Source organism: Gymnodraco acuticeps, unplaced genomic scaffold (assembly GCF_902827175.1).
Source record: "Gymnodraco acuticeps unplaced genomic scaffold, fGymAcu1.1, whole genome shotgun sequence".
NCBI classification, from domain to species: domain Eukaryota; kingdom Metazoa; phylum Chordata; class Actinopteri; order Perciformes; family Bathydraconidae; genus Gymnodraco; species Gymnodraco acuticeps.
Genome location: NW_022991216.1, coordinates 2,084,573 through 2,101,059, shown reverse-complemented (window position 1 = coordinate 2,101,059; position 16,487 = coordinate 2,084,573). Strand labels below are relative to the sequence as shown.

Genomic DNA, 16,487 nt, shown 5'->3' with positions numbered 1-16,487 from the left:
TATTCGACTCATCCCTCCATTGGCTCTCCAATAGGTAAGACATTTTTACTCTTACCTGTGTTTCCTGATGAAACAGGAAGTTCTGTTCACATATTCCATGTTCCTTTCTGGTCTCAACAAGCGACGTCAAACATATTCTTTCCTCCAGTTTGTAAAAGATTGTATTGTTCTTGAGTACCCGATTCATTTATCACTGTATGCTGCAGTACATCTTAACATAAGGCCTCGTTGGTTGAGTCCTGGATGTTTTATTCATGCAGAGGAACAGGAAGTAATGTCATCCCTCAGGTTGTAGCTGCACATTAGTTTACTTCCAAACACCACTCTCAAATATTTGGCTTCTGATCGATTATCCTGTACTCAGCACACTTAATGGCTACTGCTGATCATAACAGAATGCATTCATCTTGATGCATTTGTTTTCAAGTCATTAATGTGTTTCCATAGCCTTTAAGACTTCCAAACTATTTCCACTCTGCCAATATGAATTAACAATTCAGAATACTGACAGCCTGGAAAGTGGGCTATTAAATACCTGGTGGAAATGCCTTGGTTTTGAAGTGATGCCATCAAAGTGTGGAAAGAAAATTGTAAAAGCACAATATATTTATGACACCCTATTCAGGTAGAGATTAACAGCACAATGTTAGACGCTAAGGAGAAGTCTGCTGATAGTCCATATTATTGTCATCGTCAACAAAAAGGCTTTTTATAAAAGGTGCATTTGATGGGGACTTTTGTCAGCCGTGGGTTAACAGACATTGGTACTCAATGATTAATTAATGATGAGGAATACATGGTAATAGCAGCTGTTTTTGGGATCGACTTAAAACTAACTGAAATGCCCCTGGGTTCATGGAAATGAAGGAGCTGTTGCAGATGTGCTAATGCTACACTGTGGCTCGGTTCAATAAAAGCACAGAGGATACAATATCTTCTTTCTTTAGTAGTAAAGAAAATACTCGTAGTTGATAGTTGGTTTTGTTCTTAGATTATCACAAAAATAAATCAGTTATTTGCTAACAACAGTCATTTAATGACGGCAGTTAAACACGTATTAATGGTGGATATTAGCTCCTTGAATTAGATCCAAATCTTATTTGTAGCTTCATTTATTTGTTTATTTGGCAGGGACATTGCACATTAATGAACACTTAAAACATGAAATGTGCCAAGTGTAAATATGCCGGATTTAGCTTTGAGCTACTTTCCATCCCTCAAAATGGGGTTGTGCAATGTTGAGTATGAACATGTTTGGATGAGCAGTAATTGAGAAAGCTGTGAGCAGTAATACCAGAAGCCTAGCAATTGAAACTACACTTGTTATTTTCAACATTAAGATAGGACAATGTGTTCCTTTGTGAAGCTGACCGTTGAGCGGCCCGACCAAGCAAGGAGGCAGAGGCAGAACGTCCAAAATACAACCCGGTGTGGTCATTTATTACTCACAAACATATGACACAGCCTCAATCTGCTGTTCACGTGAGCACAGTCACCAGGATCTCACACACACTACCACCCACACAGACAGGGAAACAGAGCCTAAATACCCACACACTAATCAGCAATTAGACACAGGTGGGGGGGGAGGAGACAACACAGGGCACCATGTGAATACAATCAGGAGCAACAGACAAAACGGGTTTGGGGAACACCCCCAAACCAAACCACATGTGCAATGTTACAAGGCCCGAAGCCGTCAGTCCACAGTGACGAAGTTACCTTCGTCACATCCTTCTTATCTTATTTTTCTTTTTAAGATGATTTGGTTTCTCCTAATTCAGCCATTATTTGACCTGACAGACCCATTTTGGGAATCATTGATGATGGTTGTTTATGTTCAGAGCTGTAGTTTACCTAAAAACAAAAGCCTGTGGTTTACCTTAGTTTGTCCCTGATATGCCTTTCTATAGGCTCCTGTCCTTACTAACAACAACTCATTCTAGGTAGCTATTCCCAGCATGACCATTATGCATGCAAGACAAATCATTCAGCTTTAAGGGAGACCTCACACCAGCCAAGTAGCTGTGACCCTACTTTATTAATATTTATGTGTCATTAGAGACTAAACCTTAAAACGTAGACATACTTTGACACTGGTTTCTCCGTGAGACTGAGAGAACATGTTAACAGTGTCTTCGGGGTGTTTCATGAGCCCCGCGGCAGCAGTGTGAAGCCTGCAGGCCTTTAAACTCCCTCTGCTACCTGGCACACGTCTGACTCATTCTCAAGGATGTCTAGCTACTAATGGTCCACCAAAAGACTCTCTGTGGGACGGGGGGAACAGTGAAGCCTATGTTAGACACGTAGAGAAACACACACACTGCTGCATTCTGTCATTGTGAGTTGATGGGCTGAGGAAATGACAAAAACTTCATACTGTGTGTAGCATTATGGTTCCCATGGCTCTCACTAGCTACAGTGCTATCACAGTGAACAATTGAGCAGCCATAAGAAAAGGTGATGCAGAGGAAGATAATAAGAATTCAATTCATTTATCTTGGGGATGTAGGTGAAGGACTTGTTTTGTATGCTTTTATTCATATATCAGCATTTATAAATTCAAAGGTGACTTTGTGGACAATTTTATTTCATTACTTCTCAAATGTCAGACGTACTATGTTCTGTTCTGAGCCTTTAGCCTCGAACATGTTGAGTCTTTGTCTGAAATGCTCTTTCATATCTACCCCTTTATAACGTTTTACAGAGCTTTAAACCACATATCATCTTCTTCATGCATTTCCAAACATTTGGACTACCTATGTTGCAAATGTATTATCTTTTCAATTTACACACGGCATCTATTGCACGCAGGGGCGGACTGGGGGGAAAAAGTGGCCCGGGGATTAATTGACAGACAGGCCCACTTAATGCGCGGCATGTATCGGCCGGCCGGCGACGAAAGTATGTTACTTAAAGGTCACATGTCATGGCCATTTCCACTGATCATAATTCCATTGTTGAGGTCTACTAGAATAGATTTATACTGTGCAATTTTCCAAACTCACATTGGTTTCGCATACAGCATCTCTGTAAACTACGTGTATTCACTCTCTCCACTAAACGGCTCGTTGCAGCTCTTGCCCCCCCCCCCCCCCCTCCCTGTGAGCCCAGTGTGCTCCGATTGGTCGGGACCAGTCGGGACGTTGTGAATCGCGCTGAGCTCCGTGGAGGTGTGATTTCCTTGTTTAGCGATACACAGCGAAACACAGCCAAACTCACCCTGAGCACACACAAAGTCACAGCCGAAGTAAAAACAATAAGTGTGGCTTGATATTGAGTAAGAAAAAGGTTGATAAACGCTGTGAGAATGGGTCTGCAGAGAGAATGGGTCTGCAGAGAGAATGGGTCTGCAGAGAGAATGGGTCTGCAGAGAGAACGGGTCTGCAGAGAGAATGGGTCTGCAGAGAGAATGGGTCTGCAGAGAGAATGGGTCTGCTGAGAGAATGGGTCTGCAGAGAGAACGGGCTGCAGAACGGGTCTCGAGTCTGCAGGAGAGAACGGGTCTGCAGAGAGAAACGGGTCTGCTGAGAGAATGGGTCTGCAGAGAGAATGGTCTGCAGAGAGAACGGGTCTTGCATTGAGGAGAACGGGTCTGCAGAGAGAACGGGTCTGCAGAGAGAATGGGTCTGCAGAGAGAATGGGTCTGCAGAGAGAATGGGTCTGCAGAGAGAATGGGTCTGCAGAGAGAATGGGTCTGCAGAGAGAAGGGTCTGCAGAGAGAGGGTCTGCAGAGAGAATGGGTCTGCAGAGAGAATGGGTCTGCAGAGAGAACGGGTCTGCAGAGAGAACGGGTCTGCAGAGAGAATGGGTCTGCAGAGAGAACGGGTCTGCAGAGAGAATGGGTCTGCAGAGAGAATGGGTCTGCAGAGAGAATGGGTCTGCAGAGAGAACGGGTCTGCAGAGAGAATGGGTCTGCGAGAGAATGGGTCTGCAGAGAGAATGGGTCTGCAGAGAGAATGGGTCTGCAGAGAGAACGGGTCTGCAGAGAGAATGGGTCTGCAGAGAGAATGGGTCTGCAGAGAGAATGGGTCTGCAGAGAGAATGGGTCTGCAGGAGAATGGGTCTGCAGAGAGAATGGGTCTGCAGAGAGAATGGGTCTGCAGAGAGAATGGGTCTGCAGAGAGAATGGGTCTGCAGAGAGAATGGGTCTGCAGAGAGAATGGGTCTGCAGAGAGAATGGGTCTGCAGAGAGAATGGGTCTGCAGAGAGAATGGGTCTGCAGAGAGAATGGGTCTGCAGAGAGAATGGGTCTGTGAGAGAATGGGTCTGCAGAGAGAATGGGTCTGCAGAGAGAATGGGTCTGCAGAGAGAACGGGTCTGCAGAGAGAACGGGTCTGCAGAGAGAATGGGTCTGCAGAGAGAATGGGTCTGCAGAGAGAATGGGTCTGCAGAGAGAATGGGTCTGCAGAGAGAATGGGTCTGCAGAGAGAATGGGTCTGCAGAGAGAACGGGTCTGCAGAGAGAACGGGTCTGCAGAGAGGAATGGGTCTGCTGAGAGAATGGGTCTGCAGAGAGAATGGGTCTGCAGTGAGAATGGGTCTGCAGAGAGAATGGGTCTGTAGAGAGAACGGGTCTGCAGAGAGAATGGGTCTGCAGAGAGAATGGGTCTGCAGAGAGAATGGGTCTGCAGTGAGAACGGGTCTGCAGAGAGAACGGGTCTGCAGAGAGAACGGGTCTGCAGAGAGAACGGGTCTGCAGAGAGAATTTCACCGCGATCCCAACTCTGTTATCAGCCTGCAGCCAGGGAGGAGAGATCAGCAGAGCTGCCTGCACTGAGTGTGTGAGGAAGTCCGTGGATTGGTCAATTTGGACCAATCAGCGGGGGCTTAACGTAACGGCTCCGCGGATTGGTCCATTTCGTTCCGGGGACGACATGACATCATGATGTCCCCGGAAGAATCAAATGGACAGTGACGTATCTCCAACGAGGCGTTTTGGGGAGGTATTTTCTGTGTTAGAGTTTTAGGGTGCATTCACACCTAATAGTCCGTTTTCTGGTGCGCACCAGACGACAGTTTGTTACATTGTTTCATTTTTCACAAGGTTCGGTTTGCGTTCACACGGGCAAAACTCAAACGGACTATAAACTTTAAACACAAGTCATGTGCACGGAAATGCTGTTCAACCATTGGTCAGACATTAAGGGGGTAAAAACGTGAATCCCGGCAATGTCTACCGGAGCCTCCGCCATGGAGCATCGGCACTTTCGGCAGGTTATTCTCATGCTGCTGTTAATCTGGAGATCAACAGACACTAGCGGCCCGCGCATATGATTATATAATCAGACAACGTCCGTTAAAAAACATTATAACACATATAATGAGACGTTCTGCAGTAAGGAGGGGCGTTTCACAGACGACAGGTGTTCTTACTTTTATGTAGTTGACAGAGCATTTTTACTTTACACGACACTGTTCAACACTTCATTCTGCTTCACTCTTTAACTAAACAACCGCGGATGTCTTGAAAGACTCTTTCGCTAAAGATTTTTGAAGATATTAGCGTTCTTGTGACACGTAAATACTACGCTTCCTATGTTTTGGTGCGGACTGCGTTAAACACCAGCAATGAACCGCTCCAGAGTTAGCAAGCAAGCGCTCCGAGACCACCTATTTTAGCGGACCAGAGTCCGGTTGTTTAGTTCACTTCAGAGGTCTCGGACTGTGTTCACACCGACCCAAATGAACCGCATCAAGCGGATAAACGCACCAGGGTTCGATTCAACCGGACTATACAAGGCAGGTGTGAACGCATCCTTACTCCCTACATGGTGTACTTTGAGGGTTTTGACTCTGCACACCGTTTACATGTATACAAACCTTCATAACACACAAGAGGACGGGTACTAACCGGAAAAGCATGACATGTCACCTTTAACAAAAAACCCTATGCATTTGATGTTATTTTGGACCATTATTCATATAGTAATCACATTACCTGAGCCCTTGAGTTGCCTAGAGCAAAATAGTTACAGCATATATTTAGTGATTTTAATGTTAACAGATCATTGATGCAATAACATTTGGACCCAATTTGCCTGACTTGACGCATGGAATAAAACATGGGCGTAAGAAGCATCCTCAATGTGGGTGAGACAATTTAACAGGGGGTGTGGGCAGGTGGTGGACCTCACCCCCTCTAGGGAGGTCCGGGGGCAAGCTCCCCCGGGAAGATTTGTTTTTAAATGTTGAAGTTAAATGCATCAATCTGGTGCACTTTGAGAGCAAAATTAGGGACTAAATCTATGGCAGTCAGTCAGGGCTTGGACTGTGAGCCGTAGGGTCGCCGGTTCAAGTCCCAGACCAGTCCTACATTTGGAGTGTGGACTTCTACTTGGAGAGGTCCCAGTTCACCTCCTGCCCTGCCGTGGTGCCCTTGAGCAAGGCACCGGACATCCCCCTGTGCCCACACACAGCACCGGCCCACCGGGGAAACTCCCGGTATTCCCAATGGCCAGTCCGCCCCTGATTGCACATCTGTCCGTCCTGGGAGAGGGATCCCTCCTCTGTTGCTCTCCCTGAGGTTTCTCCCATGTTCCCTTTAAACTGTGGGTTTTCTTCGGAAGTGTTTCCTTGTACGATGTGAGGGTCTAAGGACAGAGGGTGTCGTATTGTCATACTGATATTCTGTACAAACTGTAAAGACCACTGAGACAAATGTAACATTTGTGATATTGGGCTATATAAATAAACATTGATTGATTGATTGATTGATGATATAGATCAGGGATGTCAAACTCAAGGCCCGGGGGCCAAATCCGGCCCGTGACTTCATTTTCTGTGGTCCCACAAGAGCTTGCAAAGAATATAATATGTTTATTATATAGTTACATGATGATTTAATTAAGCACGTTGCCCATAAACTATACTGTATGTCCCTCAATGCATCTCAAATTAGACTTTTTTTTTTTAAATGTCACTTCTGTTTTTTGATTTTTTTTTCCAGCTTTTCTTTTTTAATCATTTTGTGACATTCTCACTGAAGAGACTTGCAATGATTTGCCCTTGACTTCTGCTTTCAGACGTAGCTAATTATGAAGTTATTATCCTATCCAATAATAATCCAATGCAGAGGCAATATTGTTATATAATACATTATTTTATATATATATTTATATATAAGTTACAACCGGCCCTTTGAGTGCAGCCATAATGCTGATGTGGCCCGCGATTAAATTGAGTTTGACACCCCTGATATAGATAGACTTTATCAACCTTATTTGTTCAGATATCTTTATGAAGTACAAACATAATGGTACCAGCAGTTGGCTATAGGGTGTAGACATTAGGTTTCTGGTGCTGAAGGGTTCTTGGTAGGACATGGAAGTATTGGTATCAGTCAGAAAAGCAAGACTTGGGACTTGGATAGGAATTTAAAACAATCGTTGTCACTTGTGAAAGTTTCAACCATATTTTTGACTCGCTAGCTTTGGAATCTCACAGTTTTATCATAACCTTTTTAGAAAACGTGAATAATTATTTGTTAATCATACTTTTTTATTAGTGTGAACCTAATATTTCAAGTAAACTAAGCTAAAATGAGTAACTGTCCACCACTGCAGAGGACCTCCTTATAATTAGATTGCAGTGTGTTTTCATGCGTCATGATTTCTTAAGGTCAAAATCAACATGTGAAAATGCTGACCATACTACAGCTCACACACACACACACACACACACACACACACACACACACACACACACACACACACACACACACACACACACACACACACACACACACACACACACACACACACACACACACACACACACACACACACTTACTTGCAATTGTCCATGTCTGTCATTATGTGGACTATGGTCCATCTGCCTGACCCTTTCCTGTAGGGTGTGCTCTGATTGGCTGTTAGACTTGGTTTAACAGCCTATTTACATCTGCTTCTGATAGGCCGCCCCTCCCTGCCAGGCCTTTCTTGCCTTGGGAGGCAAATTAAGTGGGTGATGCTGTAAAACCAGGAACCTGCCTGAGACTAACACTGGATGAGGAGTCCCTCTCAGTGCTGGGCTTTCTTTTTATGTCACACTTGTTTACTGCACCAGATCTTATCAGTGTGTCCGTAACGGATTACTCAGGTTAATGGAGGGGAGGAAAACATGCTGTAATCTGATAGCTGTCTCTTTAACTCCATTCCACTGAATCCCTTATCTATGCATGTTTTCTATACAGCCCAAACTTTTCCTCCTGTTGTTCTCAAACACAAAGCCCTCTCTCTGTCTGTTACACACTCACACAGAGACACAGGAGTTTTAGATGCATGTATGAAACAGTTTTACAAGAAGCTCCTTGAAACAGACGCACTGACTTTCTGCCTCTATAATATTTACTTTACACTGCCTCTGGGAACAGGAACAGCATTCCTGTCATTCAGGATACACAGTACTCCGGACATCATGCCTCTGGGATCTAGCTGTGGGAAACTTTGAGGGGGAGTGTTCAAAGGTGGAGCTTAGATCTAAGCTTGTGGGACAGGACCGTAAGACAGGACACGAGTGTTGAGCAGAGGTGCATGTCTGATGGTTCAATAATCTCTTTCTCCAATGGGAAACGCTTTCACAATGGATTGGATTTGATCACAACACACATACTTCAACTTAAAGTGTGCTGGAGGACTCTGAGTGAAGTTTGCAATACATAGAGTTCATGAGAATGTTGCCTGGAGTTTATCTGCACTGAAACCAGATTCAAGAGGACGTGTTTTCAGTGCTGCAGAGATACCTGGTTGTTGGTGGGCTTCAGAGGGAACTAGCACCATGGCAGGGGTCACGAGAAAGGGATCTGGGAGACCCTCGTACTACTACAGATTCCTGGGCAAGTCTCGACTGCAGCGTCAGCGAAGCCGGTCCCGCAGTCGCACCAGGCCGTCTACCAGCAGGGGTAATAATAATACTACTACTGCTTAAACAAGTTCACCATGCAGCAGTGTCAGCTTTGTGTATACTTCAAGAGTCACAGCTTTTAACTTTGTACCTACAAAACACTGGAGCTGTAGCTGTTAAAGTTCAGAAGAAACATATTGTAGCTCAGTTACTCATGTTGACAGTGTCTGTATTTCTGATTCTCATTAGCAAGTGCATATTTCTGATAGTATAAAGTATTTTTCTTGGACATGCAGGCTACATTCTGTATGAGCTACATGAGGAAAGGAAGTTCCCCTTTCTTGTTAATACAAGCAATACATAGCAACATTATGTTTAGAACCCATGGTGACACTACTGCAGATGTGTGCTCGTGTGTGTCATGAGAAACAGAGGGGGAGGACAGTTTGGCGTCACTTTTCACGAGGTGATGCTACTCTCAAATTGCACCATCAACACTTGACAGCTCACAGCTCGATGACAACTTGCACAGTTCCAACCTTTTAAGAGTATTTCTGTTTAAAGTTACCAACAAAAAAGAAAGGGTTTTGGGGGCATAAGTGAGTAGAAATGCAACAATTGCAACTTGGCAAACTTGTACATGTCTGACCTGCTATTTACCCCCTGATCTTACCCTCTCCTGATGTTCTTCCTTTCTAAGAACAAGGATCAACAGATGATTCTATACCTTTTTTGGATAAATAACTACATAGTATGTTTATTGATTATGAACACGATGTGTAAATGGTTTTATAAACTACCATAGGGTAGATCAAGTGTTTGATGATTCAGTCTGCTCTTTGTCCAATGGGAAATGGTTTCAAATCAATTATTTACATTACTAAGACAGTTCTCCTATGCTGTGTATGTAGGCCTTTAATACAGTCAACTTTGTATTGTTTGTCTACAACCGTCTATTAATTCCGTAGTTAATGACATCAGTGTGTGGTTGTTTGTATTTTATTATATGTATACACAAACTACATGAGGCTGATGACCAATTCCAGTCAGCGGGTGATGAATCGGAGCTTCTCTATTATTTTATTTTCTGTACTGAATAACTTCTCCTTTTTCTGTGAGCCCATGTCCTCCAGCGCTTCTCTTCTTCTCTCGGCTGCTGCCTCCCAGTGCTCCCTGCTCACTGCTGGAGGCGCTTTTTGAACGGCAAGGTTATAGTGATGAGTCTGCCCCTAAGGCTTAGCTCAAGTTTCTTGGATTGTTAGAAAATAAGTTTCTCTGAAATCATCAGCCTATTGACTTTTTTTCCCTCCAAATGAACTGCCTTAACTTGCCAACAAAGATATTCAGAAGTGGCAGTGTTGCCCATCTGTTGCTGTGGATCGTGATGCAACAACCTGGAGACAAAAAGCTCAGGCTGGCAAACATGAGGCTCATTTTCACTGAAACTCTACACCGCCTTTATTTAGTTAAGATAACCCGTATTATGTAAGGCTAGTTCGTCCTCTATAGTCAGACAGACAAAGACAGTCATGGTCATGAGAGAGACAAACAAAGTGTGCAGGTGCCTGCTTTGTCTTTACTTCTCTTCTTTGTCTGATGAAAGAGCTGCTTTGAAGTCTCCCTTCTGTGTCATTCAGTCCTCCAAAAAAACACACACATGCATTTGAGCGTATGTACAAAGACACACACCAACACACTCTGCCTTGATCTTTGTAGCTAAGTGCAAGCTCCCCTCACAAAAACTTTTACACAGTACACACATTAACGCAGTGACACGTAGAGAGGAGAGTTGTTTCCAGATGAAGCGAAAGAAAGACCCCTCTCAAGCGCAATACACAGCATGCTTTGATTTCTGCACTTCAAATAGTTTAAAGAAGTTGTGGTTTTCCTTTCTAAGTCCAAAACTTGAAAGAATGTGTCGTCGTGCTTCAGTGTGTTCAAGAGACTTGTATGTGGGTCAGTTTGCAGAATCATCAGGTGGTCATTTGACCACATTTCCTGAATTTACAGGAATGACTATAATTGAATCAATATTGATTATTGAAGCTGCAGAGAATGTTGGAGCTGCTGCATCGTGGCAGTATTAATGTCTTCTATGGAAAATATATACTTTCGCTCTCTTAAAGCAGATATAATCAATATTTCTGTCTTCTTTCTGGGAGGAATTGCTTGTTGTTATGAACTCGCATTGAGTTATCAAACCAAATGTGTAGTTCCCTAGCTCTACATCGCTTTATGAGCATCTTTAAACTTGTGTTTGTTTTTGGGTTATTTCAATCCGACAACTTAACTTGTTTTGATTGAGTCTTAGAGCTCTCATGGCATATGCCACCAGCAACAAACAGGCAAAGTTAGCAACTAGCTAGTTAACATGGGCTTAATGGAGCAATTATTAAGTAAGGAGACAGTTATTTTACGAGTAAGTAGAGATTAAAACAAAGCTAAAGTACAGGGTGTCCGCGGGGTCTTAAAAAGTATTAAAAGTTGATAAATCAATTTAGCGAAGATTAAGGCTATTAAAAAGTATTAAACGGCGTTTTCCAAGGTATCACATGTTGTAGCTTGTTTTCAATAAGTATATAAATTGTCCAGAGAGGTTGTATTCCACAGTCTGCCTGAATGTAATCATGGCGTAGGTGTGTAGTGTGATTCTGTGTAGTTTATTGATGGCATCCCGTTGGATTGGACGTCATCTGAACAGGACATCGCACGCTCACGGCTTGATAGCGCGGAGGTCCGTTTACGCCGGTTGTTAAACAACATCGTTATGGGGAAATGCAAGTCTGCGTCCAAATGGTTGGAGGATAAGGAGGAAGGACAATCAATACTGTATATAGTCAATGTGAGGTGAAGTGTCGCCAATGTAACCGGTTAAAACCCCAAGTGGCGATGAGGTCTTAAAATGTATGGAAAGGGTCTTAAAAAAGGTCTTGAAAGGTTTTACATTTGACTTCAGGATTCCTGCAGATACCCTGTAAAGTAGTAATGTAGTAGTTACATATGCAAACTTCATGATTTGCGATTTGTGTTTCTTATTTTGTTTCTGCATTCAGTGGAAGTTGTAGATGTTTGTCATGCACATGCACTTTAATTAAACACCCAATGTTGCAAATTGGGCAGTTCTGCTTTTATTTCAGGAAATAAAACATAATTGTTTTGTCATGTATTACATTGACTTTAACATCAACACTTGTGTTTATAGAATAGTGATCAAAGATGTTTTTATCCATACTGTCCACCCCTGAGTCTGTGCATGTTTGCTGTAATTCTTTGAAATGAGGCTTGTGAGGAGAAAACATTAATATTTCTCACTGTACACGGTTCTTTGTTCCTGGAGCTAGATGATGTGATATTGCTGAAATGTGTCTTATTGGAGAAGCTAGGCAGCGCAGTATAGAAATGGTGTTTTTGTTCACACCACAGCCACAGTGTGAGTTTATCTGGAGGAAGTGACTGCCTGGTTGCTGTATACACTGTCACTGGGACAGATGAGGTGGCAGTTCACTGAGCTCATGTGTTATTGTTTTCTCAGCATGTGTGTGCATGTCGGCGCGTCATTATCTTCAAATGGAAAACTTATATCAGTTCTGTTCACCCTCACATCGCTCCGGATCCGTTTCCCCTTCTATCGCAGGGGTCGGGGACATTTACATAGAAAATGAGTGTTTATCTGAAAGAGAAAATGGCAGGCAGAGAAAGAGAGAGCACATTGTCTGCTCTGAGTTGTTTTCCTGCCGTGTTTGGGAAACGCTTGATGTAATCAAACTCTTTGTTCTGAATTGTCCTGTGAATGAAATGCTGTCATTTTTCAAAACAGAATTCATCATCTGTCTCTATTTTTATCTGCACTGACAGATAACACAAAACTGCTTTGAATTGTAAAGGACTTTCCATAGAAAAGTGGGCTCTAGTAAACATTTCTATTCCCTCAGAGAGCGTCGCTGTGGTGGGAAAAATAGGTCTCTGGATAGTTCCGGGTAAAAGTGGATAGTTTTATCAAAGTTAATCTCTTTTTTTCTTGCTTCCTGTTGGGCTGATATCTTACTTGGCTTGTTTGTGCCGTTATTGCATGCAATAGTATTGTTTTATGTTGTATCAGATTGACTGCCATTAAAGGGGCCATAATATGCAAATTGTCAGGTTTACATTACATTACATGTTACTTGTTAGACGCTTTTACTGTGACAATCCCAAGTACTGTGAAGTGTGTACAAGTACTGTGGACAATCCCCACAGGAGCAATTTGGGTGAAGTGTCTTGCCCAGGGACACAACGACATGCTGACTGCTGTGGGACTCAAACTTGCTATATTAGTATGTAGTGTCTGTACTGTGACATGTCTCCATGCTTTAATGTTCAAAAAGCTCTTTATTGTTCTCGTGCTGCAGCACCTCTTTTCACCCTCTGTCTGAAACCAGAGCCCAGTCTGCTCTGATTGCTTAGCTGGCCTGCTCTGTTGTGATTTGTCAACCGCTTAGAGATGTCCCGCCCCTTAGCCTAGCACCTACAATGTGTTGGAGAGCTAGCCAATATGAGCATGAGGGTTACATAGTGATGCCACTATGTTAGGGAAGTAAACAAAGGAGTCCAATGGAGGCGTTTCAGGCAGGGGGGGGATTTTGGCCTTGCAGACCATAAAACCTATATAACACTACAGGAAAGGGAAAACCCCAAAAGCAAAACTATGATTTACCCCCTGATGTATTTACCAACATTTAGATTACAGTAGTAGTTAGTCCTTGCTGGGATGCACCTACTTCAAGGGTCTCTGCGAGTTACAACACGTCCTGTACAGGTCCACTTCAACACTATTTCAATACTCCTAAAACAAGGATTAACATAACAAATCAATGAAAGAGAAGGATAAACTGGAGCAGAGTTGTAGTTGTGAAAAGACCCAGAGAAAGACAGATATAAAACAATAATACAAATGGAGTCCAACAGCGATAGTAGCATTATAAGTCCCGAACAATAAATCCAACATAAAGTCAAGTCAGTAACAGAGGCGTATGATCTGACAGCTCTGTGTTCCAGTGAGAGCTCCAAACATACACCACACAGCATGCAGAAACACAAGTACCAACTGCGGGAAAACATGACATATCACAACAGTACAGAAAGACTTACAGCCAGCAGCTCAAAGGAAGTGTTTGAACTCCTCAATAACAACCTAATAATGCATTGCCTGCCACTGACAGTTATTGCACATAATCATATTCTCAATGGGTCATTATCAAGAAACACTTTTTGATGTGTGCTGCTGCCTCAAGCTTTGCTTCTGCCGGGCTGTTTGTGATGTCGCAAGATTTTGTGTGTATTGGTATACTGATGGGAAATGAGGACAGAAATAACGCTGTTAGATGGGAAGCACAGCCAGAACAGGACAGTTATGACTCATCATTTCCTATGTCTAGGTCACATTGTAAACACCGGAAGGCTGGAAACACGTCTGTATTAATGACTTGTATCTCAAAGTGTTAAGCTACTTTAAATATTAACACGATGCGGAGAACAAGACAGATTTAGAGCTCAGTAGTGCCGAGTTCAGACGTTAACTTTATGGAAGGAATTACTTTTCCTGCTTTCTCTAAAACAGATTAGCCCTTTGATCTGTTTTCGCCCCAGCATCCTCTCTGAGATTAGGGTCATATTTTAGTTAAACAAAGGCTTCGCTAATCAGCCTCAGTCTTTGATCGTCTTTTTTATTTTTAGCAATCAGGCCAAAGGGCAGGAGAATTTACGAAGATAAAACGGAGTAAAAGTACATCCTATCTACTTCGTCGGGTCAGATGAAAAGTAAAGGGTAATCAATTCTCCTCTGAGACGGTAAAATGGGAAGCAGAGTTACAGAGAGGACAGGGAAAGTTGATATAGCAATCAAACAGTGAAGTGAGTCTGCCAGAGCTCTCCACATCATCTCGATGTTTAACCCAGGATTACTCTCCGATCGCAGTCTCATCTCTTGCCGTGTGTGAGGCTGTCCTTGTCTACCCCCTTTCCTCTCTGCCTGGTGAATAATGGAGATGGGCCAGATGACGCAGTGTTTCTCAGCACCCAAAAGAGTCCAATATCGGGGACAGGTGCAGGCTAATCCCCCTTAATCCATAGATATCATCTCAGATTACAAACTAGAGCCAGTGGAGGATTTCTGGAGAATATGTGTATAACTATAGAGGATCATCGCCATCTTTCACCCTGAAAATAGCCTGCAACATATATCTTCTCATGCACTTGAGATACACACAGTCATGGTAGGAATATGAATACAACTGTGTTTCTATAACATGCATTTGGTATTCTCGTCTTTCCCAGAGCTTTACAAAAATATCTGATATCAGTCCATCTGATATTACATTTAGAATACTAGGGGCTAGAAAACAACCACAATATGCAATATAAAAACATGAGGAAGACAATAAATAATGCAAAACCATATGCATCCATTTCCCTTTGAAACCAGTCCAGAAGATCCGATCTGAAAGCAGAAGTGAAACGCATAGCTTTTACTTTGCCAATAAAGTGGGCCTGTCATGCCAGGTTGGCTCTGTGCAACCTGTATTTTTGGGGGGAAACATCTCAGAGAGCTGTCTGTCATATGTCGTCTGGTGAAGTTATCATCTGACACTCAGCCTGCACGGGGTGTTTTTCATATCGGAGCTTCTGGATGTTATTGAAGTTGGTAGGATCTCAGCCGGCAGTCGAAGGAATGTTGCTTCTGTCGCCCTCTGCACAAACACAAACTTCCTCCTCCTCCTCCTCCTCCTCCTCCTCCTCCTCCTCCTCCTCCTCCTCCTCCTCCTCCTCCTCCTCCTCCTCCTCCTCCTCCTCCTCCTCCTCCGCCATTTTGAACGGCGCCCGGGGAGCAGTGTGGCGAACGGTGCCAGTTGCCAAGCCAAGTCCCTATCGACTTCGCCACCACCGCCCCCAACTATATATACATTAGCTTCACATTGTTCATCGTTTACTTACCCTGTGTTACTGGGAATGTGTGAAGAACACTTTGTTTTTCTTGCATGCCTTCAGGGTTAGGGAAAAATCCAAAGGTTTTATGAATGAAAGTAGTGATTGCAGCATTTAACACCGGGACAACATATACATTTGTTTACAAACTCGGACACAACTTGTGCAGTATAATCCAAGCATTATACATCCAGTCATTGGCTCACAAACTTCCCAAACATGTATTTATGCAAAAATATTTTTCAAGTTTTTAATACTCTTAGTATCATATGAGTGGACAAATATGTTTTATGCTAATGTTTATTATCATTTGAACAATGACAAATATTCTCATGAATATTAAACACAACAACCTCTGAACACTGAACAGTACAAATATTTGCCTCAATTCAACCTGGAACCTCTCTCATACAATAGTGTGTGTGTGTGTGTGTGTGTGTGTGTGTGTGTGTGTGTGTGTGTGTGTGTGTGTGTGTGTGTGTGTGTGTGTGTGTGTGTGTGTGTGTGTGTGTGTGTGTGTGTGTGTGTGTGTGTGTGTGTGTGTGTGTGTGTGTGTGTGTGTGTGTGTGTGTGTGTGTGTGTGTGTGTGTGTGTGTGTGTGTGTGTGTGTGTGTGTGTGTGTTGGATCGTTGGAGCTATGTGCAACTCAAGGCATATGCTCGAACGGGAGCTGCCTGGACGCTG

At 43.2% G+C, this 16,487-nt stretch overlaps 1 protein-coding gene across 16 annotated transcripts in view; it reads left to right on the top strand.

Moving 5' to 3' along the window:
- LOC117561490 (disabled homolog 2-interacting protein-like) overlaps positions 1-16,487 on the top strand; it is a 232,662-nt gene that overhangs the window by 88,077 nt on the left and 128,098 nt on the right. For 2 of the 16 annotated variants that reach the window (XM_034238957.1, XM_034238956.1), the window contains exon 1: positions 8,255-8,901. The exons of the other annotated variants lie outside the window; for them this stretch is intronic. In XM_034238957.1, the coding sequence (XP_034094848.1) occupies positions 8,778-8,901 (124 nt within the window). In that variant the 5' untranslated portion in view covers positions 8,255-8,777. Of the gene's footprint in view, positions 1-8,254; positions 8,902-16,487 lie in introns of those variants that run through there. 16 annotated transcript variants of the gene reach the window in all.